This window comes from Carcharhinus amblyrhynchos, chromosome 6 (genome assembly GCF_965287045.1).
Source record: "Carcharhinus amblyrhynchos chromosome 6, sCarAmb.v2.hapA, whole genome shotgun sequence".
NCBI lineage: Eukaryota > Metazoa > Chordata > Chondrichthyes > Carcharhiniformes > Carcharhinidae > Carcharhinus > Carcharhinus amblyrhynchos.
Window position 1 is genome coordinate 37,631,088 of NC_137329.1, and position 27,199 is coordinate 37,658,286.

Here is a 27,199-nt window from a genome sequence, read left to right on the forward strand (position 1 = left end):
CAAACTGTCAGAGTTACCAATTTTGAGCACAGTTTTCAGACAGAAGTCTTACACTAACTGACTGTCCAGGCTGAGTGTAAATCAAAGTCTCTAAACGGGTAAATTTATCTTACTGAATTTTCCCTACAAAACAAAAGTGGAAAACGAGGGATAGTCCAACAGGTAATTCCAAAATTTCCAAATCCATCAAGGCACCAAGAAAAGCCAAGATTTTAGACAGAAAATTCAGCATTGACTTGCTCAACTGCAGAATATTTTTCAATACATTTATGCTAATAGTATCACAGACCTTATACAATGAACCATGCCATAAGGACATGAAGTACATTAACAGCTGCTACCATTACTGAAGGCCACTGCCCAATGAAGAATCCTCTGAAAAATTGGAATTGTGCAAGTTATATAAAAGGCATAAAGAATTAAAGATCATAAACTGATCCTCATTGCACAACATCTGAACATCTCACATTAAGGAACTCACCAGAACACTAACTGAATGCCAGTTGTGAAAAAATCAGATACTCCTACATATCTATCCAAATTAATTTATTGAAGAATTGTACTGACAAAGGGCAAAACTATCATAGTTCCAATATTTAAGAGGTTCATGTCAGTGTAAAACTGAATAGCTTATGACTCTAACTTCATGGGAGAAGATACATTTGTGCACAAGCTAATGTTAAAGACTCAGGTAATCCTCAATGCAGTAAGTTGACAATTTTTTCTGTACATTTCTTATACTTTGCTATACCTTAGATATTAGCAGAGTAATGCTCCATAATGTACAATATTCCTCTACTATTTTGCCAGATATTTTACCATTTAAAGTAAATTATAACCCCTGTTAAAATAATATACTAATGCATTAATCATATTCAACAATGAATATAGTTTTATATTCAGCAATGTTTGTGTTGCATGATAAATCAGGGCTTTGTAGCCTTTTAGTTGACTCAATGTAGAACTTTCCAAGCTTTCAAAACCCACGACCACTACCATCTAGAAGGACAAGAGTAGCAGATGTCCAGTAACACCACCACCTGGAATGTTAACACTGCTGCCTCACAGCACCAGGGACCCGGGTTCGATTCCTGGCTTGGGTCTCTGTCTATGTGGAGTATAATGTGGGAAAATGTATACTTGTCCATTTTGACAAGAAGATTAGAGAAGCAGTGGAGCAGCACAATGGCACAGTGGTTAGCACTGCTGCTTCACAGACCAGGGGCCCAGGTTCAATCTCCAGTCTCAGGTGACCGCCTGTGTAGAGTTTGCACATTCTCCCAGTGTCTGCATGGGTTTCTTCCAGGAGCTTCGGTTTCTTCCCACAGTCCAAAGATGTGCGAGTTAGGTGGATTGGCCATGCTAAGTTGACCTTAGTGTCAGGAGGAATAACTAGGGTAAATGAATAGGGTTATGGGGATTGTGGTTGGTGCAAATTCGATGGGCCAAATGGCCTCCTTCTGCGCTGTAGGATTCTATGTTCCCCTTCAAGTCACTCACCATCCTGACTTGAAAGTATATTGCTGTTCCGTCACTGTTGCTGGATCAAAATTCTTGAACTCACTTTCTAACAATATTGTGGGCGTTCAACACCACAGAAACTGCAGTAGTTGAAGGTGGCAACTCACCATCACCTTTTTAGCCTGACATCGGTGGTGGGGAAAATGCTGGAATCAGGATTAAGGATGTAACAACTGAGCATTTGGAAAGCGGTGACAGAATCGGTCCAAGTCAGCTTGGATTCACAAAAGGGAATTGGTGCTTGACAAATCTGGAATTTTTGAGGATGTGAGTGGTTATGGGTGAACCAGTGGATGTTAAGTATCTGGACTTTCAAAAGGCTTTTGACAAAGTCCCACACAAGAGATTAGTGAGCAAAATTAAAGCTCATGACATTGGGGATAATATATTGATGCGGATAGAGAACTGCTAGGCAGACAGGAAGCAGTGAGTGGGAATAAATGAGTCCTTTTCAGAGTGGCAGACAGCAGCTAGTGGGGTACCACAGGGTTCTGTGCTGGGACCCCAACTATTCACAATATACATTAATGATTTGGATGAAGGAATTGAATGCAGTATCTTCAAGTTTGCAGACGATACTAAGCTGGGTGGCAGTGTGTGCTGTGAAGAGGATGCTAAGAGACTGCAGGATGACTTGAACTGGATTGCTGAGTGGGCAAATAAAATATATTGTGGATAAATGTGAGGTTATCCACTTTGGTGACAAAAAACAGAAAGAAAGATGATCTGAATTGTGACAGATTAGGAAAAGGGGAAGCACAATGTAACCTGAGTTTCAAAGTCAAACAAACAGTCACTGAAGGTTGGCATGTAGGTACAGCAGACAGTGAGGAAAACTAGTGATATGCTAGCCTTCACTGCAAGAGGATTTGAGTACAGGAATAATGATGTCTTGCTGCAGTTATACAGGGCTTTGATGATGCCACAAGCACTGTGTGGAGCTTTGGTCTTCTAGTCTGAGGAAGGACATTCTTGCTATTGAGGGAGTCCAGTGAAGGTTCACCAGACTGATTCCTGGAATGGCTTATGAAGAGAGACTAGATCTAATGGGCTTGTATTCACTGGCATTTAGAAGAATTAAAGGGGATTGCATAGAAACAAATAAAAATCCTGATGGGGACTGGGCAGGCTAAATGTGGGAAGAATGTTCCCAATGTTGGAAAAGTCCAGAACTCGGTGTCACAGTCTAAGAACAAGGGATAAGCTATTCAGGAATAAAATGACAAAGAACTTCTTCACTCAGAGTTGTGAACTTGTAGAACTCTCCACCACAGAAAGTTGTTCGGGCCAATTCGTTAAATATGTTCAAGAGACATATGTGGCTAAAGGGATCAAGCTGTATGGAGAGAAAGTGAGACTGGGATACTGAAAGCGTTTGATCAGACATGATCATATTGAATGGTGGTACAGGCTCAAAGGACCGGATGGCCTACTCCTGTATCTATTTTCTGTGTTTCCGAAGGGCAACAAATGCTGGCCTAGTCAGTGACGCCCACAGCCCGTAAGTGAATTTTGAAAAATCCAGAAAATCTGAAGAGACAATAACTATTTGTAGTCAGATTTACATAAATGGAAACACAAGCCAACAGTGATAGTTTAAGATCTTCTCTCGTGCAACTTCTGCTCATCCTACACAAAAATTTCATGGTTACCACATCTCTGCTATAAAATGTGCAAAAAGCACTTTTCTGGATTAAAGTGATTAGGTTAGAATTTATTAAAATAACTGTGAAACTAATAGTAAGCACTTTTTTAATGTACAAATGGTGCTGTAAAGTCAGGCAATGGACAGACGCAAGATTACATCCCAAGGCTGCTATCCAAGCTGTGTCATTCCATCATTAGCGAGAAGGTGACTTACTGCCTGGCTGACCATCGAAAACTGAATAGCATGAGGTCTCTCTTTTTGCATGGTAGGTAAGGACTAAATTTGCCACAAAACCTTAAATTATGGCCATTCCAGTCTAAGCAACCTTTTAATAACATCTTAATTGCTGCCACATAACCTCTTAAAACAATGTTGACATCAGCAAGCATACAAATTAACCGAGCAAATCAAATGCATTTATAGTCATATTAAATCAAATAGGCAAGAAAAAAAACATAATATAATAGGGGCATATAGAGGCAGCATGGTAGCACAGTGGTTAGCACTGCTACCTCACAGCACCAGGGACCCAGGTTCAATTCCTGGCTTGGGTCACTGTCTTTGTGGAGTTTGCAAGTTCTCCCGTGTCTGTGTGGGTTTCCTCCAGGTGCTCCGGTTTCCTCCCAGTCCAAAGATGTGCAGATCAGGTGCATTGTCTATGCTAAATTCTCCCTCAGTGTACCTGCACAGGCATTGGGGTGCAGTAACTAGGGGATTTTCACAGTAACTTTATTGCAGTGTGAATGTAAATCTACTTGTGACACTAATAAATAAACTTTATAGAATTTGGGAGCAGGAGTGGGCTATCCAGCCCTTTGAGTCTGCTCCACAATTCAATAAGGTCATGGCTGATCTGATTATGATCTCAACCCCACTTTCCTGTACGTGCCACCCCCTCATAATCCTCAACTCTCTTGTCCATCAAAAAGCTGTCTCGATCAGCCTTGATTAAATTCACTGACTCAACTCCATTACTTTCTGGAGAAGAAAATTCTACAGATTAATGATCCACCGTGAAATAAAAAAATTCTCATCTCCATCTTGAAAGGGAGACCTCATTTCCTTCAAATGTGTCCCCCAGTTCTAGCCTTGCCCACAAGAGGACACATCTTCCTGCACCCTATCGTCCCCTCAGGATCTTCTATGTTTCAATATGATTACCTCTCATTCTTCTAATTCAATGGATACATACCTAACCTGTTCAACCTTTCTTCGTAATATAAACTCTTTATCCCAGGAATGAGATGAGTGTTAGAGTCATAGTCAGAGCTTTACAGCACAGCAAGAGGCTGTTTTGGCCTGTTGTCTGTGCTGGCCATCAAGCATCCATCTATTCTAATCCCACTTTTCAGCACTTGGCCCACAGCCTTTTATGCTCTGACATTCCAAGCACTCATCTAAATGTTTCTTAAATCTTTTGAGGCTTCCCACATCTATCACCTTTCAGGTGAAAAATTCTAGATTTCCAACACCCCGGGGGGGGGGGGAAAAAAAGCTATTCTCAAATCCCCACTAAATCTCATGCCCTTTACCTTAAATCTATGCCCCAGTAATCGTCTCATTTACTAAGGTGAAAAGTTTCTTCCTATCCACCCTATCTATGTCCTTCATAGTTTTGTGCACCTCAATCAACTTCCCCCTCAGCTTTCTTTGCTCGAAGGAGAACAACCCCAACCTAACAAGCCTCTCTTCATAGCTGAAACACTCCAGCCCAGGCAATACCCTGGTGAATCTCCTCTACCACATCACATCCTTCCTATGGCATGGTGCTAGAAACTGCACACTAGCTGTGACCTAAGGGTGAACTTTCTCTGAACTTTTTCAAATGCAGTAGAATCCTTTTTCAAATACGGAGTCCAAAACTGTACAGTGGTCCAGGTGTGGTCTCAGCAAGGCCCTGTACAGCTGCAGTAAGAGCTTCCTAATTTTATATTTCATGCCCCTTGCAATGATTAGAAACATTCCATTTGCCTTCCTAAATATTTGCTGTACCTGCTCACTAATCTTTGGTGACTCATATACCAGGGCACCCACTTCCCTCTGTACCATCACATTCTGTAATCGCTCTGCCTTTCTATTTTCCCTGCCAAAGTGGACATTTTTCCTGCCAAATTTCCCAAATGATGCTCTACCTGCAGAACTTTTGTTCACTCACTTAATCTATGTTTCTCTGTAGACTTTTTAACCCCCTTCTTGGCAACTGATATTCCTAATACAAAGGCTAAATACTGTGAATGCAGATGTAATGCCAACAGTATGGGTTCAATTCCCACTAAGAAGTCTTACAACACCAGGTTAAAGTCCAACAGATTTATTTGGTAGCAAACGTCACTAGCTTTCAGAGCGCTTGCTGCTCCTCTGTCAGGTGAGTAGGGGATCTTTTCACAAACAGGGCATATAAAAACACCAACTCAATTTACAGAATAATGATTGAAATGCGCATCTTTACAGCTAATCAAGTCTTGAAAAGGTACAGACAAAGTAAGTGGAGACAGTATTAAGCAGAAGTTAAAGAGATGTGTATTGTCTCCAGACAGGACAGTTAGTGAGATTTTGCAAGTCCAGGCAAGTCAGGGGGTTATAGGTAGTGTGGCATGAACCCAAGATCCCAGTTGAGGCCATCCTCATGTGTGTGGAACTTGGCTATCAGTCTCTGCTCAGCGACTCTGCGCTGTCGTGTGTTGTGAAGGCCGTCTTGGAGAACACATACCTGAAGATCGCAGGCTGAATGCCCATGACCATTGAAGTGTTCCCCAACAGGAAGAGAACAGTCTTGCCTGTGATTGTCAAGCGGTGTTCATTCATCCGTTGTCGTAGCATCTGCATGGTCTCCCCAATGTACCATGCCTCGGGACATCCTTTCCTGCAGCGTATCAGGTAGACAACATTGGCCGAGTTGCAAGAGTATGTATCATATATCCGGTGGATGGTGTTCTCATGTGAGATGATGGCATCTTTGTCGATGATCCGGCACGTCTTGCCAAGGTTCCTGTGGCAGGATTGTGTGGTGTCATGGTCACTGTTCTCCTGAAGGCTGGGTAGTTTGCTGCAGACAATGGTCTGTTTGAGGTTGTGCAGTTGTTTGAAGGCAAGGAGTGGGGGTGTGGAGATGGTCTTGGCGAGATGTTCGTCTTCATCAACGACATGTTGAACGCTCTGGAGGAATGTCGTAGCTTCTCTGCTCCAGGGAAGTATTGGACGACGAAGGGTACTGTATCCATCGTATCCCGCGTTTGTCTGCTGAGGAGGTCGGTGCGGTTTTTTGCTGTGGCACATTGGAACTGTCGATCGATGTGTTGAGCACCATATCCTGTTCTAATGAGGGCATCTTTCAGCGTCTGGAGGTGTCTGTTGCGATCCTCCTCATCAGAGCAGATCCTGTGTATACGGATGGCTTGTCCGTAGGGATGGCTTCTTTAATGTGTTTAGGGTGGAAGCTGGAGAAGTGGAGCATCGTGAGGTTATCTGTGGGCTTGCGGTACAGTGAAGTGCTGAGCTGACTGTCCTTAATGGAGATGTGTGTGTCCAAGAATGCAACCAATTCTGGAGAGTAGTCCATGGTGAGTCTGATGGTGGGATGGAAATTGTTGATGTCAGCATATAGTTGTTTCAGTGATTATTCACAATGAGTCCAAAGGAAGAAAATGTCATCGATGTATCTAGTGTATAGCATCGGTTGAAGGTCCTGTGCGGTGAAGAAATCTTGTGAAGAAGTCAAATCTGTGCATGAAGATATTGGCATGCTGAGGTGCAAATTTGGTCCCCATGGCTGTTCCGTATGTCTGGATGAAGAACTGGTTATTGAAGGTGATATTGTGGTCCAGGATGAAGTGGATGAGTTGTAAAATGGCATCTGGAAACTGGCAGCTGTCAGCTTTGCAAATGAGGAAAGATGGGCAGATAGGTGCAGGAGGTTTAAAGGGGGGAATTCCAAGTGATAGAGCCTTGACAGCTGAAAGAAAAGCCGCCAATGATGGAGTGTTTAAAACAGGGAATGTGCAAAACGCCAGAATCAGAAATACACAGACATCTCAGAGGATTGCATAGTTGAAGGAGGTATAGAAATAGCACTGGATAAGGCCATGGAGGGATTTGAAAACAAGGATGAAAATACTAAGATTGAGACATAACCAGACTGAGAGCCAATGTAGGCTAGTAAGCACAAGATGAACCAGATAGCAGCAGATGTTTAGATGAGCTCAAGTTAATGGAGGATGGAAGATGGGAGAGCAGCCAGGAGAGCTTTGGGATAGGTTAATCCAATAGGTGATCTTGATGATGGTGCTAGTATGTAATTAGAAGCTCAACCTAGGGTTAAAAATAATGAAGGTAGTAAACGTCTGATTCGGCATCAGACAGTTGCCAGATGGATGGAGTCAGTGGCTAGGGTGTGGAGTTTATAGTGGAGATTAAAGACAATGGTGGGGGCCTTCCTAATACTCATTTAAAAGAAATAACTGTGCATCAATAATGGATGTCAGGAACCAGTTTGACAATTCAGAGGTCATTTCACTTAATTTTACGAAAGAAAAAAATAATGTTACAAAAACAAATGTGGCATTACTGGTTGTATATCAATAGATTTCTTAATTCTGGGTAGAAATATACCCAAAAAGATAAAATTTTTTTAAAATCTTCATAGAAATTTTAAGGTTTCATGATCAAATAGGTATGAAAATAATAGTGTAGACCTAAAAGGTTAAGTGTTTGAGTCCAGTTGGTAACCAGGACAGGAAAATAATTCACTTTACAAAAAGGGACAGTAGCACAACATGGGAAATGTTAATAAACCTGCCACTGGCTCCAGAGATATCAGGTTAGCAGCTGTAAAAGGGAAGGAGCAAAAAGAAAGAAAATCTAACAAAAAAAATTAAAATCCTCTCATACAGAAGTAATATACTTCTGATGAAACTTGCTTGAGTTTTGCTGAGACAGATGGTGCTGATGACAGAAATGGAAGAGAATTTTCAAATAAAACAAAATAGTTTGAGAAAGCAAGTATTTTAGCCAATTCATATGGAGTTTTGGGTTGGTGGGATCAGAGAGTCATGATACTCCCCAAGTTAACAAAACTTCCTTTTAAATGTTTTAAAAAACATCTTGTTTTGCACAGGCAAGCCAAAAGAATGTTTATTAATCTTCACAGATTCAGTCAGTTTATTCACAAAAATCATCCTTCACATTTACCACTGAAAAATCAGGAACATAATTTGCAAAGCGAATGCCAGACAGTCCAGAGCAAGATTACCTCTGCTGTCCGTCAACAAGACCGCTTGCATGGGTTTGTATCGCAATTATCAATATCAGTTTCCTAAAGCCACATCCCATCACAGAAACATCAAGCATTTTTTTAATTTTGTGCGGTTTTCCCTTTTGGCACTAATCAGAGTCTCAAACTGCTTACTGCCTCCTTAAAACTAACTTGCACAGTGGCTGGACTTGTTCCAATATTATTTTCTCTATTAATTGTGTCTGCCCTTAACCTTGGATCTGCACTTAATTTGCAGCCTTATACATGCCAGCTCTCATAACTGCAGTCTCCTCGGAAGGCATCTGACATGTTTGTTCCTCCACGTGCCATGCACTATCCCTGGTTAGTTACACAGTTCAATGGTTACCAATTTCTAAGAAAATGCTATATAATTATCCTATTCTTTTTCAAGTCCCATAGTTTGCTCTCTCCCCATATGTACTTTTTGGCAACCTTACAGATTACTTTTTCCCCTCTTAGACAACAACCCAGACTAAATACATTATGTAAGTCTACAAAGGCTACTGCAGACTTCATCCACTGATTCAAGAAGCAAACTTCGAGAATATTCAGAAAAAACATCATCTGAGTATTTATGCCTTGCAATAAATAGCTACATCATATTTGATCTTTCTGAAAACTTTCTCAGATAACCTTACAAAAAAAATACTTTCAAGTCACACTGCTAATACGTTTTATCTACCTAATTGCTGAAAAGAACTAATCGGACTAGAATAATCCTCAAGTATATATGGCTGCACCACTAATATTCCCAAGGAGACCGGTCTCCAATGTGTCCCCAGTTAGAAGTATAAAATTAACCTAAAAATGTTTTCAGCCTATTTAATTAGAATTGAATTGCTAGAATGCTCAAGGTCATCTGATACTGCCCAATCCATCAATGCTATAATGTGATTAACTTTGAGGTTGCCATAAAAATCAAACTTCTGTTGATCATTCAATATATTCTGGTCAAGGAACAGGGTTTACAGCAAACAAATATCTTAAAAAAAGGAAATTCAGTGAAACTGACAGAAATATAAAATAATGAAAAGCAAAAATCCGTATGCATTTGCAGAAATAAAAACACATTCATTCTAATTTAGACAAAAACTGTAGTTTGAGAAACAAGAGCTTCTTTTCCATTGCTGATGTTTTAATCGTCCATGTAACAGGCTCCCAAAATAGCAATAGCTCAACCTAATGCCACAAATACTCCATGCTAGCGTTCCTTCATCTCAACTGAATAAACTGAACACCATTTACTACAAATCAGAAGATGCTTGTAGCAAAATAGACCACATAATGGGCTTTATAATCCACTCGCACTTAAAACTCAGACCACAGTGTCTCTTAGCAGTAAATTGTTGCACCCAATCCATTATGTAGAACACAGAACTGTACAGCACAGGAACAGGCCCTTCGGCCCACAATGTTGTGCCAAACATGATGCCAAATCAAACCGATCCCTCTATCTGCCCTTGGTACATATCCTTCCATTCCTTGCATATTCACGTGCATAGCTAAAAGCCCCTATCGTATCTGCCTTCACCACCATTTCTGGCAGCTCATCTCAAGCACCTACCAATCTGTGTAAAAAACTTGCCCCTCACATCACCTTTGAGCTTTTTCCCCTGTCACCTTAGCTGCATGCCCCCTCATATTAGACATTTCAACTCTGGGAAAAAGATTCTGATGTCAACCCTATCTATGCTTCTCAATTTTACAGATTTCTATCAGGTCTCCCCTTAGCCTCCACCAGAGAGAGCAACCCTAGTTTGACCAGCCTCTCCTTATAAGAACATAAGAACATAAAAAATAGGAGCAGGAGTAGGCCAACTAGCCCTTCGAGCCTGCCCCGCCATTCAATAAGATCATGGCTGATCTGTCGTGGCTCAGTTCCACATTCCCGCCCTCTCCCCATAACCCTTAATCCCCTCTCTTATCAAAAACCCATCAACCCGCGTCTTAAAAATATTTAGCGAGGTAGCCTCCACCACTTCAACGGGCAGAGAATTCCAGAGATTCACCACCCTTTGAGTGAAGAAGTTCCTCCTCAACTCCGTTCTAAACCGCCCCCCCTTTATCTTGAGGCTGTGCCCCCTAGTCCTACTGTCCTTTCTGAGCGGGAAGAGTCTCTCCACCTCTATCCTATCCATCCCATTCATCATCTTATACGTCTCAATGAGATCTCCCCTCATTCTTCTAAACTCTAACGAGTACAAGCCTAATTTATTCAGCCTCTCCTCATAGCTTAACCCCCTCAACTCCGGCATCAGCCTAGTAAACCTCCTCCGCACTCCCTCCAAGGCCAAAATATCCTTGCGTAAGTACGGCGCCCAAAACTGCACACAGTACTCCAGCTGTGGCCTCACCAATGCCCTACACAGCCGCAGCAAGACCTCCCTACTTTTATATTCAATCCCCTTCGCGATGAAGGCCAGCATCTCATTAGCCTTCCTGACCACCTGCTGCACCTGCAAGCTGGGTTTTTGCGACTCATGCACAAGGACCCCGAGGTCCCTCTGCACCATCGCCTGCTGCAGTTTTTCTCCACGTAAGTAATAATCCTTCCTACCATTCTTCCTACCAAAGTGGACCACCTCGCACTTGCCAACATTAAATTCCATTTGCCATTTCCTGGCCCATTTGCCCAGCCTATCTAGATCCTTCTGCAGACTCTCCCCACCCTCCGCACAATTTGCCTTTCCACCAATCTTGGTGTCATCAGCAAATTTTGACACCCTACACTCGGTTCCCTCCTCCAGATCATCTATATAAATGGTAAAAAGCTGAGGCCCCAGCACCGACCCCTGGGGCACTCCACTAGTTACCAACGGCCAATCCGAATAGCACCCATTAACCCCCACTCTCTGCCTCCTATTTGACAGCCAGTCCTCTATCCACGCTAACACCCTACCCCCAACTCCATGCCCCCTGACCTTCTGCAATAACCTCTTGTGAGGTACCTTGTCAAACGCCTTCTGAAAATCAAGAAAGACCACATCCACTGGCTCTCCTCTATCCACCGCCCTAGACACATCCTCATAGAACTCCAGTAAATTTGTCAGACACGGCTTCCCTTTAAGGAAACCGTGCTGCGTCTGCTCTATCAAGCAATTCCCTTCAAGATGCCTCGCTATTTCCTCCTTGATGACGGATTCTAACATTTTACCTACAACAGACGTTAAACTAACCGGCCTATAATTCCCCGCCTTTTGCCTGGCACCCTTCTTAAACAACGGCGTAACATTAGCCGTTTTCCAATCATCCGGCACTTCCCCGGAATCCAGCGACGTCTGGAAAATAACCACCAAGGCATCCACTATCACCTCCGCCATTTCTTTCAGGACCCTCGGATGCATTCCATCCGGTCCTGGGGACTTGTCCACAATCAGCCCCTCCAGTCTGTCGAGCACCGCCTCTCTAGTAACAGTAATGTCATCGAGGCCCTCCAGTCCTACCACCTTTCCATCTCTAACATCCGGCAAATTATTCATGTCCTCCTCCGTGAAGACAGAAACAAAAAAGTTATTCAAGACCTCAGCCATATCCCCATCCCCTACCACTAAGTCCCCCTTCTCATCCTCTAAGGGTCCAACGTTCACCCTAGCCAGCCTCTTCCTTTTTATATATTTATAAAAACTCTTGCTGTCCTTTTTTATATTAAGCGCTAGCCCAGCTTCATAGTTTATCCTACCCTTCTTTATCAATTTCTTTGTCAATCTTTGTTGACATTTAAACCTCTCCCAATCCTCTTCTCGCCCACTACTCTTAGCTACTCTAAACGCCTCCGCTTTTAATTTAACACTTTCCTTCACCTCCTTCGTTATCCACGGCCTATTACCTCTCCTCCTATGGTCCTTTTTGACCATCGGAATAAATTTCAGCTGAGCACCAAGAAAGATCTCCTTAAAGATCCTCCACTGCTCCTCAGCAGACCTACCTTCCAACGCGCTCCCCCAGTCCACATTCGCCAATTCTTCTCTCATCCTACCGTACTCCCCTCTGTTCAAACAAAGGACGTGTGTCCGGGAACCCACTTTCTCCTCCTCCATCTGCACCAGAAACTCCACCATACAATGATCACTCTCCCCAAGAGGATCCTTCACCGCAAGGTCCCTAATTCTACCCGCCTCATTACATAGCACCAGATCCAAGATAGCTCGCTCCCTCGTCGGCTCCAACACACACTGTTCCAGGAAACTATCCCGGCAGCATTCCAAGAACTCCGCCTCGAGCCCACCGCGTCCAACATGGGTCGACCAATCAATATGCAGATTGAAATCCCCCATAACTACGGCCGTCCCATTCCTGCACGCCTCACTTATTTGCGCGTTAACAGCCCGCCCCACCTCCAGATCATTATTCGGGGGCCTGTGGACGACACCCACCAGCTTCTTCCTCCCTTTGCTGTTCCTAATCTCTACCCACAACGATTCCACCTTCTGCTCCTTGGCTCCAATATCATCCCTTGCTACCACCCTGATGCTATCCTTAATCAGCAGAGCTACGCCCCCCCCCCCTTTTCCCTCCCGCCTATCCTTCCTAAACACTTGATACCCCTGGACATTCAGCTCCCAGTCCCTGTCACCTTGCAGCCACGTCTCTGTAATGGCCACCAGATCATATCCATTTGTGTCAATCTGCGCCACCAACTCATCCACTTTATTCCTAATGCTTCGCGCATTCAGATAAAGCGCCTTCATCCCAGTTAGTTCATACTATCTAATTATTTTCCATTTATCCAAATATAAAAGAAAAGTTTGTTCAATCATGTACCTTAAAGAATCACAACTGTCTTTTCACCTGGATAATATATCTGCTGGTAAAGGGACACTTTCCTCATGTTTGTAAATTAAAAGGCACTAATGACAGCATTCCGTTAATGACCTAGACACAAAACCTTAACCAGTTATCAATATTCCTTTCATTACCTGGTCATTTTTTTAATATATTAAAACCAATTCAAAAATACAATTTTTGCAGTAATTAACTTATTTAGTGTTTTGTTACTATGTAGGCAAAAAATTGTCAAAGAATAGCTGCCAGTTGTGCAGGTTGTTAAATGCTATGTCACAATATCAAGGAAAGCTCTACTTTATCTTCTGTGAAAAGCTTAATTTCTATTTATGTTTCGATTTAAAAGTATTATTATAATTGAATATTTCTTCTGATCACTGGAATTAGATCATTAAAATCTGAACGTCAAATGCTCAATTATTTTTAAAATATATTATGGCAGCTGCTTTGGAAAGTTTTCTCAATCTCCTCCTTCTCACCTGGAATGTTCACAAAAACATGCAGTTTTCCCACAGTTGGACTCAGTTCCCCAGCTGCACAAATAATACAGCTTCATACCTTTAAACACACCCAGATGGCATTGTTCTAGGGATCACAAAGAATCTGCAGTTAAATAGGCCCTCATCGATCCACAAGATATGCTAAAACACTTTATAACCAATAAATTATTTTTGACATGCAATCACTCGTTTACAGATAAGTGTTGTTATCAGTCTCTAACCTAGAGTGGGTTTAAAAGAACACAAATTCTTCATCCATTACTCATTTTATTTCTGAAGTAGACTTTTTAATCATTTCTAGTGTTCAAGTCAGCTTTGAAATGAAGAGCATGCACTTCTATAGCATGTTTCAAAACCACCTCCCTACATGACCCCCGGATGGCCCAAAGCAAATTACAGCCAATTCAATACTTTGAAACTAGTCATCATTGCAATGTAGGAAACATGGCAGCTAATTGGCAAACACCAAGACCATACAAACAGCAATGCTGACCAGCTAATCCTTTTTTTAAATTAAGGATAGATGCCCAGACCGTCAAAAAGAACGTGCCTGCTCTACTTTGAATAGTGTCATGGGGTCTTCACATATTGTACTATACAGTTAAAATATAGAATTTAGAAGCCATTTAACACAATTATTTATCTACATATACAGCTATAATACTTGACATAGTATAGAAAGAGTAACATTTACTGCAATGTCATTTTCGTAAATAAATTGGATTAAATAGAAGGGGAATGAAAACTGGCAGTGCAATACCACAACAGGGCAGGCTTTTATTAAATTTTTGGTTGGTGCCCAACTGCAATGGGGAGATGCTCTCTTTCCACTAAAACCCTACCCCATGAAAAACAGCTCCATGACACAGCTAAATAAGATTTTTTCAATCTTCTGGCTGATGTGTGTTCTTCAACCATGATCACCAAACCAGACTATCTGGTCATTATTGCTGCTTCTGCAAATTGGCTGTCGCGACTTATACATTACAAAGGCGACTTAACTTCAAAATTACTCCAGTGACTATAAAGTGCTTTGGGATGATAGGATAGCAATGGTGCTTGAAATTCTTCACTTCACGATGAAGGTCGGCATTTCCATTTTAATCTTTTAAATCTGAATCTGTAGAGTTGTTTGGAGTTGAACTTTGTATTAGGACCAAAAGCCAGACCATTAATGGCCAGTGTGACATTAAAACATCAAACTGAACGTCTGTAGAGAAACATCCATATTCAGAGGACAAATTCCACAATTTCATGACACATGGAGAGGTGCAACTTCTCCAGCAATTTGCAGCAAATCTCTCCTCGATATCAAATGCTATAATTCCTTACATTGTTAACTCACAGCTATTCCACCAGCAATTTCTGGTCCAAATGAACAGGACAGAAGCATCTCCAGACCACGATGGCTTCCACATAATGATTTTAATAGAAAAACCAACCTGTATCCTTTCTCGCTTCCTCTGATTTCTGTGCTTCCCTGTTACCATTTTACAATGAGCCAAAGAGGATTGCAGTAAAGAGAAGAATATTTTTGAAGCTGAGACAGAATTTTGACCAATAAGATAATCAAAGGTTGTCAGGATGGATGGCAGAATGTGGCACTGAGAGCACAATCAAAATCAGTCATGATCTTATTGAATACTCCAGCTCTGAATTCACATGTTTACCTGTTTGCACTATCGTGTACAAAACACAGGCCAATTTCATATTTTCCCCTATATGCAGGGAAGTTTTCAAACAAGATTTTAATAACAATTTTAATAAATGTATTATAGGTCACCCTGCCAACTATACCACATATTTGCATTAAGTAATTTTAGTTTTTATCACAATATCAGAATTGGCAGATAGTATATTAACATGGGTTGGTGGGAGGCAGGAAAGCACATTTCACAGAAACACCAGCTGAATCACTCACTACTTACACATCCGTATATTGAACTTGTACAATCAAAATTTATAATTAATGTTTTCAATTTTAGATGTATAACTAGTATGGTTTAAACAGCATACAAAATAAGGAGCTATTGTGCATCATTCAGTCCATGAGGCAAGGAATACAACAAAATATTTGGTTTCAAATATTGAGCAAATAGGATATGTGCAAAAAGGGTCCTCTTTCCAATTTTGTTTTGGGTGCTGGTGAACACCTATTAAATAAACAATTCTCCAAACAACAAGTGTACAGAAACCTAAACTAATTAATGAAGAACTGGTTAGTATCTCTAGTTCAGAAATGCCCAATTTTTTTAAAATTAAATACAAACGTCATACCAATGCCACCAGATTTCATAAGCAGAGACAGCAGTAAGCCTAATGTAAAATTCTGATGACAGGTAATGGACCTGAAACATTAATTCTTATTTTTTCCTCCATTGATACTGCTAGGCCTGCTGAGTATGTCCAGGGTGCTGTTTTTTTAAAATTAAATTATCTGATTCCATGAGACCAGCTAGCAGAAAGATCCATTTTAGCAGGTCATCTGGGCCATTGTTTTAGCCACATCATGGGCTACCTCAATACTTAATGGGTCACATATAAAGCTTCAATGTTCCCATTTGTTTGCATACATTAGAAGCAACCAACCTGAATGAACCTGGCTGTTCTGATTCAGGATTTAACTACCAATTCAACCCAAAAATTAAAAGAAAGACTAGCAAGGAAAAGTAAGAATGAAGTTGCATCAGACCCTGCTTCCATAGTTTGGGAAGCACACATATCAATTTGCACCCCCCACCACCATCATACGCATAAAATCAGTCATAGGTTGAACAATCCTGCTCAAACCAGAATGCGAACAGAAGTAATATTTTTGACCCAAATGTCTTACAATATAATTATTTATGCTTTATTTGGCAAGGCTATTCAATGTGAGATCATTTTGATTTTATTTGTTACATGTACTGGGATACAGTGATAAGTATTGTTTCTTGTGTGCTATACAGGTACAACATAGCATTCATGATGTACATGAGGGGAAAAGAGAGAGTGGAGAATATAATGTTGCAGTTACAGGTAGAGTGGAGAGAAAGATTAGCCTAATACATGATATGTGACACTACCGTGCCTTTAAGAAATATATTTTAATCATATTTCTCTGGAGTTTAAGAGGGTCTTTGTGCTTGTGCTCATTGCTGACCTGTCTGAAATTACGTCCTTTCATTGTTAGAATCATGTAATAGGATTTTTGTTCATTTTTAATTCCGGCCTAATGCACTCTCCTGGAATGTTATGACCCTTTTGAATTATTGGAGGGAAGAATGATTGACAGGTCAGGTAGGATAGGTTTTTTCCCCCCTCAAGAGTTCTTACTTTCAGTTTTGGTTGCTGGCTAGTTTGGTGTTTGGACTTCAGCCTGGATGAAGTGTGTTTGTCTCTCTCCCTGGTATTAGAAATTCTGTTGGCAGGTTGGAAGCAGTCTTTTTTACTTTACTGGCATGAAAATTTTGCTGTTGATGGTTGGCTAGCTAGAGGTAAGCAGTGGACCTAGCTCAAGGTGTTTGAAGCTCCAAGGCTGGCAATTCAGAAATTCAATTATTTATCCAAAGGACTAATTCACAGCAGGTGTTGCAGAGTTAGAAAATCCAACATCACGTGAACATTCTTATTTTCTGTGCTAAACCTGGGATTGGGTATATGTTTGTTTGATTGGAAAAGTACATTGAGCTGTTAAAGTTTATTTAATATCATGGTTTTTTTTCTCATTTGTAATTGGTAAAAGTTCTTGCTAATTTTCTATGTGTTAACCATATTCTTAAATAAACTTTGTTTGATAAAATTGGGTCAGTTAAATCATACCTGGGGTGAAACATCTTATGCTTACCCATGCCAAAATTCAAAGTGTAAAACATATGATCTAGGCTGTCTTCATAAAACACCGTGTAGTTTCTGACCTTGATTATAACAGAGAGAACCATTCAAAAATCTGAAGACAGCAGGGAAAAAGCTGCTCAAGTTTGTTAGCGCAAGTTTTCAGATCTTTTTCCTGACAGAAGAAGGTGGAAAAGAGTAAATCAGGGCTGCTTGGGATCCTTGATAATACTGCTGCTTTCTCGAGGCAACGGGAAGTGTAGATATATTCAAAGTATAGACGTATCCAAAGGGTTTCGCCTCTATCCTCCCTTTAAACTGCTTTTTAATGGTGGTGCAACCACAGCTTTTCTTCTTCTAATCCTCATAAAAACATATCATGTCTTGCCAGCATTGACATGCATACAGTACAATTACTTAGGCTTCATCCACTTTGTTCAATAAATTTTAACCAAGGCATACAGTTTGAGGTTTCAACTGTTTTTTTACCCTCGCCAATATTCATAATCTCCTTCCTGGTGGTATGGTTCCGCAAGCCAGACTTGCTCTAGTATTTCGCCCAATTGCCTGTTATTTAAGCGTGAGCCATCAGCAGTAGCCTTTTTAAATGGTTTCTCATCATCCATATTAAAGTTCTAGATTTGCTTTTAAGCTGAAATCCTGGTTAAGATCCACTATGTCTATTCTTTGTAAATCACAAATACATAAATTCCTCAAAGTTTATTCAGCCATATAAAAACAAACAAAGCAACCGGGTTCACTTCTAGAGGGATTGAATTGAAACAAAGAAACTGTCAAATTCGCTGTCTTTGGTATCGGACGTAAAATATTCATCAAATTCACTCTTGGTCACTTTGGCTATGGAATAGATTACAAGGATCCCTCCAGGGTCATCCTGACTTGAAATGTTGGCTCTGTTCTCTATCAGACCTGCTATGATTTTCCACAATTTTCTGTTTTGGTTTCAGATTCCAGCGTCCGCAGTAATTTGTTTTTAGTATTCGGGATCAGATTTGACACCTTTGCTTTCAGAATTATCCCTCTATAAAGAAATCACATCTTCCTCTGCATCTACTGAATTGGATATTCTGCATTTTTTTGATTAAATCTGATGACAGCTTTAATAGCATCCCATAATTTGATGATGAAACCACACAACAGCATCCCACGATTTCTCGATGAACACAAAACATCAAGCAGGGCAGCAAGCATATTTCCACTCTTTATGAAGGTATTATCTCCACCAATTATTCACTGAGATTACTCGGCACAAACTTGACCCTTGTTGGGGGCACTCATCCAAAGCATAATAGAACTCCTGGTAGAACTGCAATTTGGGTATTATTTCTTTACAAACACCTCTCATTCTCATCAGTTAAATGGGATTTGAACAAACGTCTAAACACTGTAATAAGCTGTGTTCTTTGCAATGGTCATCAAGATGTCTATTGATTTGATTTGTCACATGTACTGGTATACAGTGAAAAGTATTGTTTCTTGTGCACTATACCGACAAAGCATACTGTTCCTGGAGTACATGGGGAGAAGGAAAGGAGAGGGTGCAGTATGTGGTGTTACATGCATACTGTATTGACCCAAAACTTCATCCCATCCTCATTCATCCAATCATGTTCATAGACATATCACTTGCAGCGTGATTTATTTGAAAATTACCATAGGCTTTAATTTTATTTCATTGGCAATGCAGGCTTGAATCTCATCTTCTCATGTCCTGAGCTTTTCAAGAAGTGTTTTCAAATCTTTCCATCCCACAGTTTGGTTGCTGGGCAAATCTAATTGCATGACTGTTTCATCCATGTTCTGATGTGACATAACTTGTGTTTTTGCCATTGTCTGACAATGAATTGCTGGAAATTGATAATATTAGCATTCTTTTGGTAATCAATCACTGAGCAATTTTGTTCTCCTGCTGCAACACCAGATTGTCAACTACACAAACAAGCTGTTGTTTGGAAATATTTGTTCAACTTGCTTTGATTTGGTCCACCCAATTCTGTATATACACATTGCATTTCTGTGATGATCTAATAATTCTGATGATTTTACGAGATTCTAACACCTGCTTCTCAAGATCTTAATTCCCTGTTCTCATGGCACATTTGGTCATGGGCAGTTTCTTCAGTGCAGATTCCTTCTTCCATACCCGCACCAATCTTTCACAAACACTGAATTCCTGCACTGCAGCAGTTATTTGTCGAGTTTTAGTTTGAAATCAGCTTTGCACTTCATCTTTTTGCCAGGAAACCCATTTTTGATCATTATTTGCCCTGTACAGTCTGCATTGCTTGAACTCTTCTTGGCAACTTGGCCCATATTGTCTGCTTGATCCTTGCGTTGATTTACAAGGCAAGTAAATCATACATTTCTGAAAACTTGATGCCAACTACTAATGCGAAATGTAGCATTTCTTAACAGAAATGTCAGGGTGGGAGGGGTTGATTTACACACTGAGTATAGGCCTAAGCATCAATTTTGGTACTGAAAAAAATGGGATCACTCACCTGACAAAGGGGCAAACCCCGAAAGCTAGTGGCGTTTACTACCAAATAAACCAGTTGGACTTTAACCTGGTGTTGAGAGACTTCTTACTGTGTTTACCCCAATTCAACGCCAACATCTCCACATCAACCATAAATAATGCCAGACTTGAGTTGTTAAGTTTACATGAAGTATTCTGTACATGGTTCAATGTTCTACCTCCTCGTAAACAAAACAAACCTAAGAATAAAGTGCAGCTGGGAAAGCTATTATCATTGTCTGTCAATAAGTCATTCTGATATCAGACATACTTGCGAGGGAAATGGAACAGCTGATTGGTTACTTATTCCTGTGATCATGCCAGACCAAAGTTACTGACAATAAAAAAGTTAAAATCTGTGGTGGTCACAAAAAATGAAAGGAAACACTATTCCTTTTCTTCCTTTGAGTTTCTTAATTTAAATTTCAGAAGCACCATAACTCAATCATGCACCTTTTGAAGAGACTCCAACAGATGCAGAATGTTCAAAGCAGCTGCTATGCAAAATAATTTGAAGTGCAAGGGGCCTATAATTTTCCAGGTATCATAATTGAAAAGTCCCCATCTATACACATTTTTAGAGCTGCAAAAATCAAAGGAGGTCTCACGGTCTTAAAACTGAGATAAATGGCATAAATACCTCCTTGAATCATGTTGCACTCCTTCCTGTCATAAGCAGCATGCTCCCACGTACAAGTTGAGATGCCAAATTTCTTACATTGGTTTTTAAGCAATCTTTATATGATCACCAAGAATATTTATATTTATTTTATAATACAAATGCAAAAATAGGGAAATATTTTCTCTCTGGTTGGTATACATAGTAAAATCAGAATCCAGTTTCTATAAGAAAATGTGCAGGAAAAGCTTCCAGCATCACTCAGCAAATCATTTTTTCCCCTCCATTTTGAGATTGAGATTTGATTTTGAAGGTGGCATGGTAGCACAGTGATTAGCATTGTTGCTTCACACGGCCAAGGACCTCGGTTTGATTCCTGGCTTGGGTCACTGTGTGGAGTTTGCACACATTCTCCCTGCGTCTGTGTGGATTTCCGCCAGGTTCCTCCCACATTCTGAATGACATGCTAGTTAGGTGCATTGATCTGAACAGGTGCCGAACTGTGGCGACTAGGGGAATTTCACAGTAACTTCATTGCAGTGTTAATATGATTAATAAATAAACTTTACTTTATCCCTTTGCTGCTTTAACTCCAGCCTTTTATAAGTCCTCCAGTTTAAAAGCTCTACCGTTGCAGCTGAAAGTATGGCTGCCATTAGCCCTAAACATGATTGCCTCCAGAACTGTCTAAACTACCATTTCTTTCAAACATTCCTTAATATCTATGTCTTCAACTAAGCTTTTAAGTCTGTCTATTATATCTCTTTCTGTGGCTCAGTGTCAAATCTTGTTAGATAACTTTTGAAGTGCCTTGGGTTGCTTTATTATGTTAAAGGCACAATGTAAATATAAGTTTTTGTTATATAGCTTTATAAACTCATGTTTAAACCATCTCCTGGGTGTTAAAAAATCTTTTAAAAGGTAAACAACATAGAAATGGTAAAGTCTGATCTCATGTATCCTTTAACTAAAATATTACAGAATGTATTATGAGGATAAGTCAATTGTGAAGAATACTGGAGCAGAAAAGGCCTTTGCTTCCTGTGAAAACTGAAGTAACACTTCACCTGACATTCATAGTAGGAAAAAGGTACAAGACCATTGCACACCTTAATATATTATTTTTATGTTCAAAGGGGGAGTTCATGGTTTTCCTTGTCATGAAAATTGAGACAAATGGTTCAGCTGCTTCTGATACATCCCTCCCTCCTTTCTCACTCAGCCAAAACTTTGACAAGATTTACTCTGCCCAAGCCAAGAACTTGGGTCTCTCAGCAGATTCTCTTCTTGTTCTTTCCTGATATTCCTGAGTGCATCTTGTCCAGGGGACCCACCTCCCCCTCTCTTGATCCTATTCTCACTTAACTTCAGGCCATATAACTCGGTTTCGTCCTCACCTTAATTAATTTCGGGCTACTTCTCATTCATATGACTTCCGTTCCTGGCCTCCATGCCACTTGACATTACATTTGGTTCCCAGACAAGGCTCGGGTACTGGCCCCCTCCCCTTCATTGCTCTCCTCATTGAGAAATCCACCTGTGACATTTCTGTCCTTTCAAACACCTCATCTCCATCCTCCTTTTCTCTACAAAATCTTTGAATGTGTTGTTGTTTCATAAATCTGTGTTTATCTTTTCTGCTGTTCCATGTTTAAATATCTTCAATCAGGTTTCCATCCCTGTCACAGCACTGAAATGGCCCTAATCAAAATCACAGATGACATCCTCTATGACTGTACATATGTTGTGCTCTCTTTCTTCCAACCCTTCACAAACTGTCGAACTGTAATTAACACCATTCTCCTCATTAATCAAGCAAGTGGGACTGCCCTCTCTTGATTCCACTCATATCTGCATTGCCATAATCTCCTGCAACGACTTCTTTTCGTGTCCTTGTACTATTATAACTGGAAATCCCTAAGGATCTACCCTTGGCCTCATACTAATTTTTACCTACATTTTGCCACTTAGCAACGCTCTGAAACTACACGTTGCACAGATATACCAATGATACCCAGCCCCACCGCCTCTCTGAACCCCTCAATGCCACCATGCTGTCAAACAGACTGCCCTCCATCTCTGGGTGAACCAAAATCTTCTCTAATTAAACACTGGGAAGACTGAAGCATTGACTTCACCTCCCCATACCCCAACCTGCCACAAGCTCCATTTGCTAGTTACTTTCTTTATCCTCCTGTCTAGCCATTCTCTCAGTTCAGCCATACTGTCCACAACTTTGGTAATATATCTGTCTACTTCAACCGCTGAAATATTGCTGGTCTTGCCCCATTTATTGCTGAAACCCTAATCCAAGCCTTTGTTACCTCCAGACTGGACTACATTAATACTCTCTTAACCAGCTTTCAACTTCCATCCTGCATGAACTTAACTGTCCCAAATCCAAGATCATACCAATTCCCATTCACTCTTCACTCCTTCTGCTGGCCTATGATTTTAAAATTCTCAAATCCATCCACAGGTTTGCCCCTGCCTATCTCGAACCTCATCCAGCCCAACAACATTGGAAGAATGGAGAATTCTCAACACTTGGCCTTTGCCCCATACTCATGATTTTGTCCTCAGCAGGTGAGATCCTAAACTTCTCTGTCCTTCTTTCTTCCTTTAAGACAATTGTAAATCCCTCCCTCTTTAGCTAAGCTACTGGTCAGCTATTTTAATTGTATTCTTCCTTGACTTGGCATCAATTTTCATGTGATTAATCTCCCATTAGTGACTATTTTAAACATTAAAGATGTCTTACAGTGCCAAATTATTGAAATAGAGAAGAGTTAATAATGTAACAGAAAACCTGGCTTTTCCACTTGAATTTAGTCCTTTTTAAGCAAAAGACCTTCAATTCGTTCAAACTATTTAGTGGCTCACTTGGGCTAAACAGTAGCATTCTCACCCAAGCTCAGGAAGATCACATGTTCAAACCCTTACTTTTCATGTGAAATACTGAAGAAATATTTTAATATAATAATCCAAACTGGCCAGATAACGATATTGTGATCATGAATCAATTTCTTTATAATAAATTGTCCATACTTTTTTCTTTCCTTTGCCAATTTTCTCTTCTCTTCTCTTTTGCTGTATTATGATTCCACAAACTACCAATCAATCACATGTTGAACTTTGCCCATGTGTTGCAATAGAGACTAAATTCAATACGTCCTCACTACATCAACACACCTGCATTCCCAGCTGAGTTTACTGGATAGTGCGTAATGGTGGAAATTCTGGTTGAGTTCTCCCTTCACTAACCTAATCAAATACAACTGCCCAGCTGAGGTTAACTAGTCCAGCAGAGAATGGAAAAACATACCTGGGACTTCATGGACTATATTGCTCAGCCGAATAAATGCCATCAACACAAGAGCCTAAGAAATAGTAGTACACTATTCACTTCCTCAAGCCTGTTCCACCATTCAAATAATGTTATGGTGGATCTGATTGTCGTCTCAAATCCATTTTCCTGCCTGACCCCCATGACCCCTCAATCTCTTGTAGATGAAAATATGCCTTGATTTTATTCAATGATCCAGTCTCCACTGCATTCTGGGGTAGGAAATTTCACAGATTAACAACCCTCAGAGAAGAAATTCCTCTTCAACTCCACCAAGGGGAGACCCCTTATTCAGAAACTGTACCCACAGCTCCTTAAAACTATTTAATGCCTCTAAAATGTACTTTGTATGATGAGGGAACTAATTTATTATGCAACTGCACTGTCTTCTGGTAAAAGTGACTGATTTAAAATTTACAATCTGACAGCTGAAATCTTGCTCATTACAATAACATTAAAAAATTTATTGATGTCCAATAAAGTCAAGAATTAACAAATCACATACACATGCCTTTGAAGTGTGGAAAATTACTTAATAGAAAATTTGAGCGTTGTGCCAATCAGGAGTGCATGGTGACAGAATGGTTAGCACTGCTCCCTCACAGTGCCAGGGATCCAGGTTCAATTCTGGCCTCAGATCACTATCTGTCTTGAATTTGTCTCTGCGTCTGCGTAGGTTTCCTCCCACAGTCCAAAGATGTGCAGGTTAGATGGATTGGCCATGCTAAATTGCCCCTTCATGTCAGTGAGATAAGCAGGGCAAATACAAAGGGTTAGGTAAATATGTGGGGTAATGGGGAAAGAGCCTGGGCAGGATTGTTGTCAGTACAGGCTCAATGGGCCAAAGGGGATTCTATGAAACGATATACTCAGCTATCCCTCAGGTTATTGTAAACAGACGGCGTATTTGTTTAGTTTGAAATTCTCTCTCAAACTTCGGCATGTAATGAAACTGAGGTAATTAAAAACATACAATTAAACAAGTTTATTATAAAATTCACTATAAACAATCCCACTACTTAAACTTTAAAAATTTAGTGCATGGAGCCAAGCTACATCATAAATGCTGCATCTTGACGTCAGGACCACAAATGTGCTCTGAGCCCATGGTCAAGTCCCTTTAAAACTGAAGAAACTTTTATTTCCCCAAATACAATAGATAGATAACATTATTAAAAAGGAAGTTTTAATTTTATTTCCTATGCTTGAATTATTTCTAGTTTCACATCTGTTACAAAATCTAATGTACATTAAGTTTCTAATAGCAAGTAAAATTCAACAGTTCGATAAATGAACAGGTCCATAGATTAATATTCCTTAAAGATGCAATGCACTGAAATATAATTCAAAAATGCAACTTTATACAAAACACATTTCAAGAAAAGTCAATTACATCTTGCGAAATTAAACAAGTTATTTCGAGGTAGAAAGAATGGGATCATTTAGAAGGCTTAGGTCACCATGAACGTAGGTATACATTTAAAAATCCTTTCAATAAAATAGAGCCTGGCTCAGAGAGCTCAGCACAAGGAATTAATAAGCCATTTTATTTCCTGCCAACAACTTCATGTACATGATCTCTGATGCAGTTCCTTAACATGTTATAGCAAAAGAAAATTGTGCCCCCCTGGAATATACATTTTTTTTAAAGTGTCGGTTTTTATTTTCGACATATTTATTGTTTCGCCAGATTCCGTGAAAACCTTGCACATCTCCGGTTTCCGTGCGCTGGATATATATTGCTCATTAACCAACTTGGATTAGTTCAGTTTAAATCTTGCAACTTGTTGTACAATTGTCACTTTCTCAGAACTATCACACACGTAAACATCAAATGAGTGCATCCTGCTAATCCAAATAAAAGTTGTTGGCAGCCACAAAGAGGAACGCTTGCTGCCTACTTGTATTGCATTTATTACGAGTTTATACAGGTCGCGTCTTATAGATTTTGACGAACTTTTCAGAACACTGGGAAGTGACACCCGACACCACGTCCTAAATTCTTGTCTTTGTGACCTTAGAGTATTTTTTTACCCCATATAAACTTTTCACCCAGTCAACCGAATTCAATTTACCAAATGTTATATTTGACAGTCCCCAAGATCCAGAAACACGTCGAAGAACTGGCGTCCCGATCCAAATAATCTTTTTTTTAATATCTCTACCACTCTGCGCCTTTTTTCCACACACAAATTAAAATCGCTTCGCACTGAAAGGGGTCTGAAGACAAACGCTGATTTGCCACAAGACAGAAAGTCCAACAATGGACTTTCTTTTTGTTTTGTTGCATTTACTACAAGTAACAACGGGATGAGGCTACAAACGCGAAGCCCACGGGCTGATCGGAGATAACAAACAGCCAAGTGTCCCACTTTACCACACGCGCGATCCACACCTACTTACTTACCTGTTGCAACCAAGTAGTGACTAAAAACGATCAGCGGGAGTAACAAAGTCTCCATTTGTAGCTGGAAGAAGTGAATGTTTCACTCAGGCCCCATGATTACAAGATATCGACGCACTATCACTCCAGCAGCACCTTCAGCCTTTTTGCTGCCCTGTCGCCAACACTTTTCCCGGCTGGGCTACTTCCCCACCCCCCCCGTTCCTCCTCCACCACCTCCCCCCCCCCTTCCAGAAACAACCGGACTCGCCAGCGGAAGCCTGTCCTGATTGACAGCACGCTAGGACCAATCAACCTCTCATGTTGCCAAATCGCTGACTCCCTCCTGACCAATAGCAAGTAAAAAGAAGCGGGATCTTCCCCCCTCAAATGGAAGTTAGGTTGAGTTTAAGAATGTTTGCCTTTGGACCAGTGCCACAAGAACCTTCAACAGGGTGTCGCTTCAGCACAACAGCGGTGCTGTTGATGTTAAGCTTCCTGTACGTAGTCTTATAATTGTTTTCTTCTGAAGTTCGCTTTCTGAAGAGACGCGCTTTGAAAACCCAACATGATTTGGGTTGCGTGGGGTGGGGGGAATAAAAGATCGCAACAAGTGTTTGTTTTTTTCTCTTGAGTTTTCTGCCGTACGTAAACCAAAAAGAAACCCTATTGTGAATGTTCCCCTCAAGCAGCGAAGCCGGGGAAAGGTACCAGATTGAATATGCAAAGTTACATGTTTTCAAATTTTTAGCCAGGTTATTGGCGGGTTCGCTCGA

At 40.5% G+C, this 27,199-nt stretch overlaps 1 protein-coding gene across 2 annotated transcripts in view; it reads right to left on the reverse strand.

Moving 5' to 3' along the window:
* LOC145343831 (low-density lipoprotein receptor-related protein 5-like) overlaps positions 1 to 26,618 on the reverse strand; it is a 190,931-nt gene extending 164,313 nt beyond the window's left edge. For both annotated transcript variants that reach the window (XM_080190227.1, XM_080190226.1), the window contains exon 1: positions 26,448 to 26,618. In XM_080190227.1, the coding sequence (XP_080046353.1) occupies positions 26,448 to 26,502 (55 nt within the window). In that variant the 5' untranslated portion in view covers positions 26,503 to 26,618. The remainder of the gene's footprint in view (positions 1 to 26,447) is intronic.
* Positions 26,619 to 27,199: the final 581 nt, after the last annotated feature.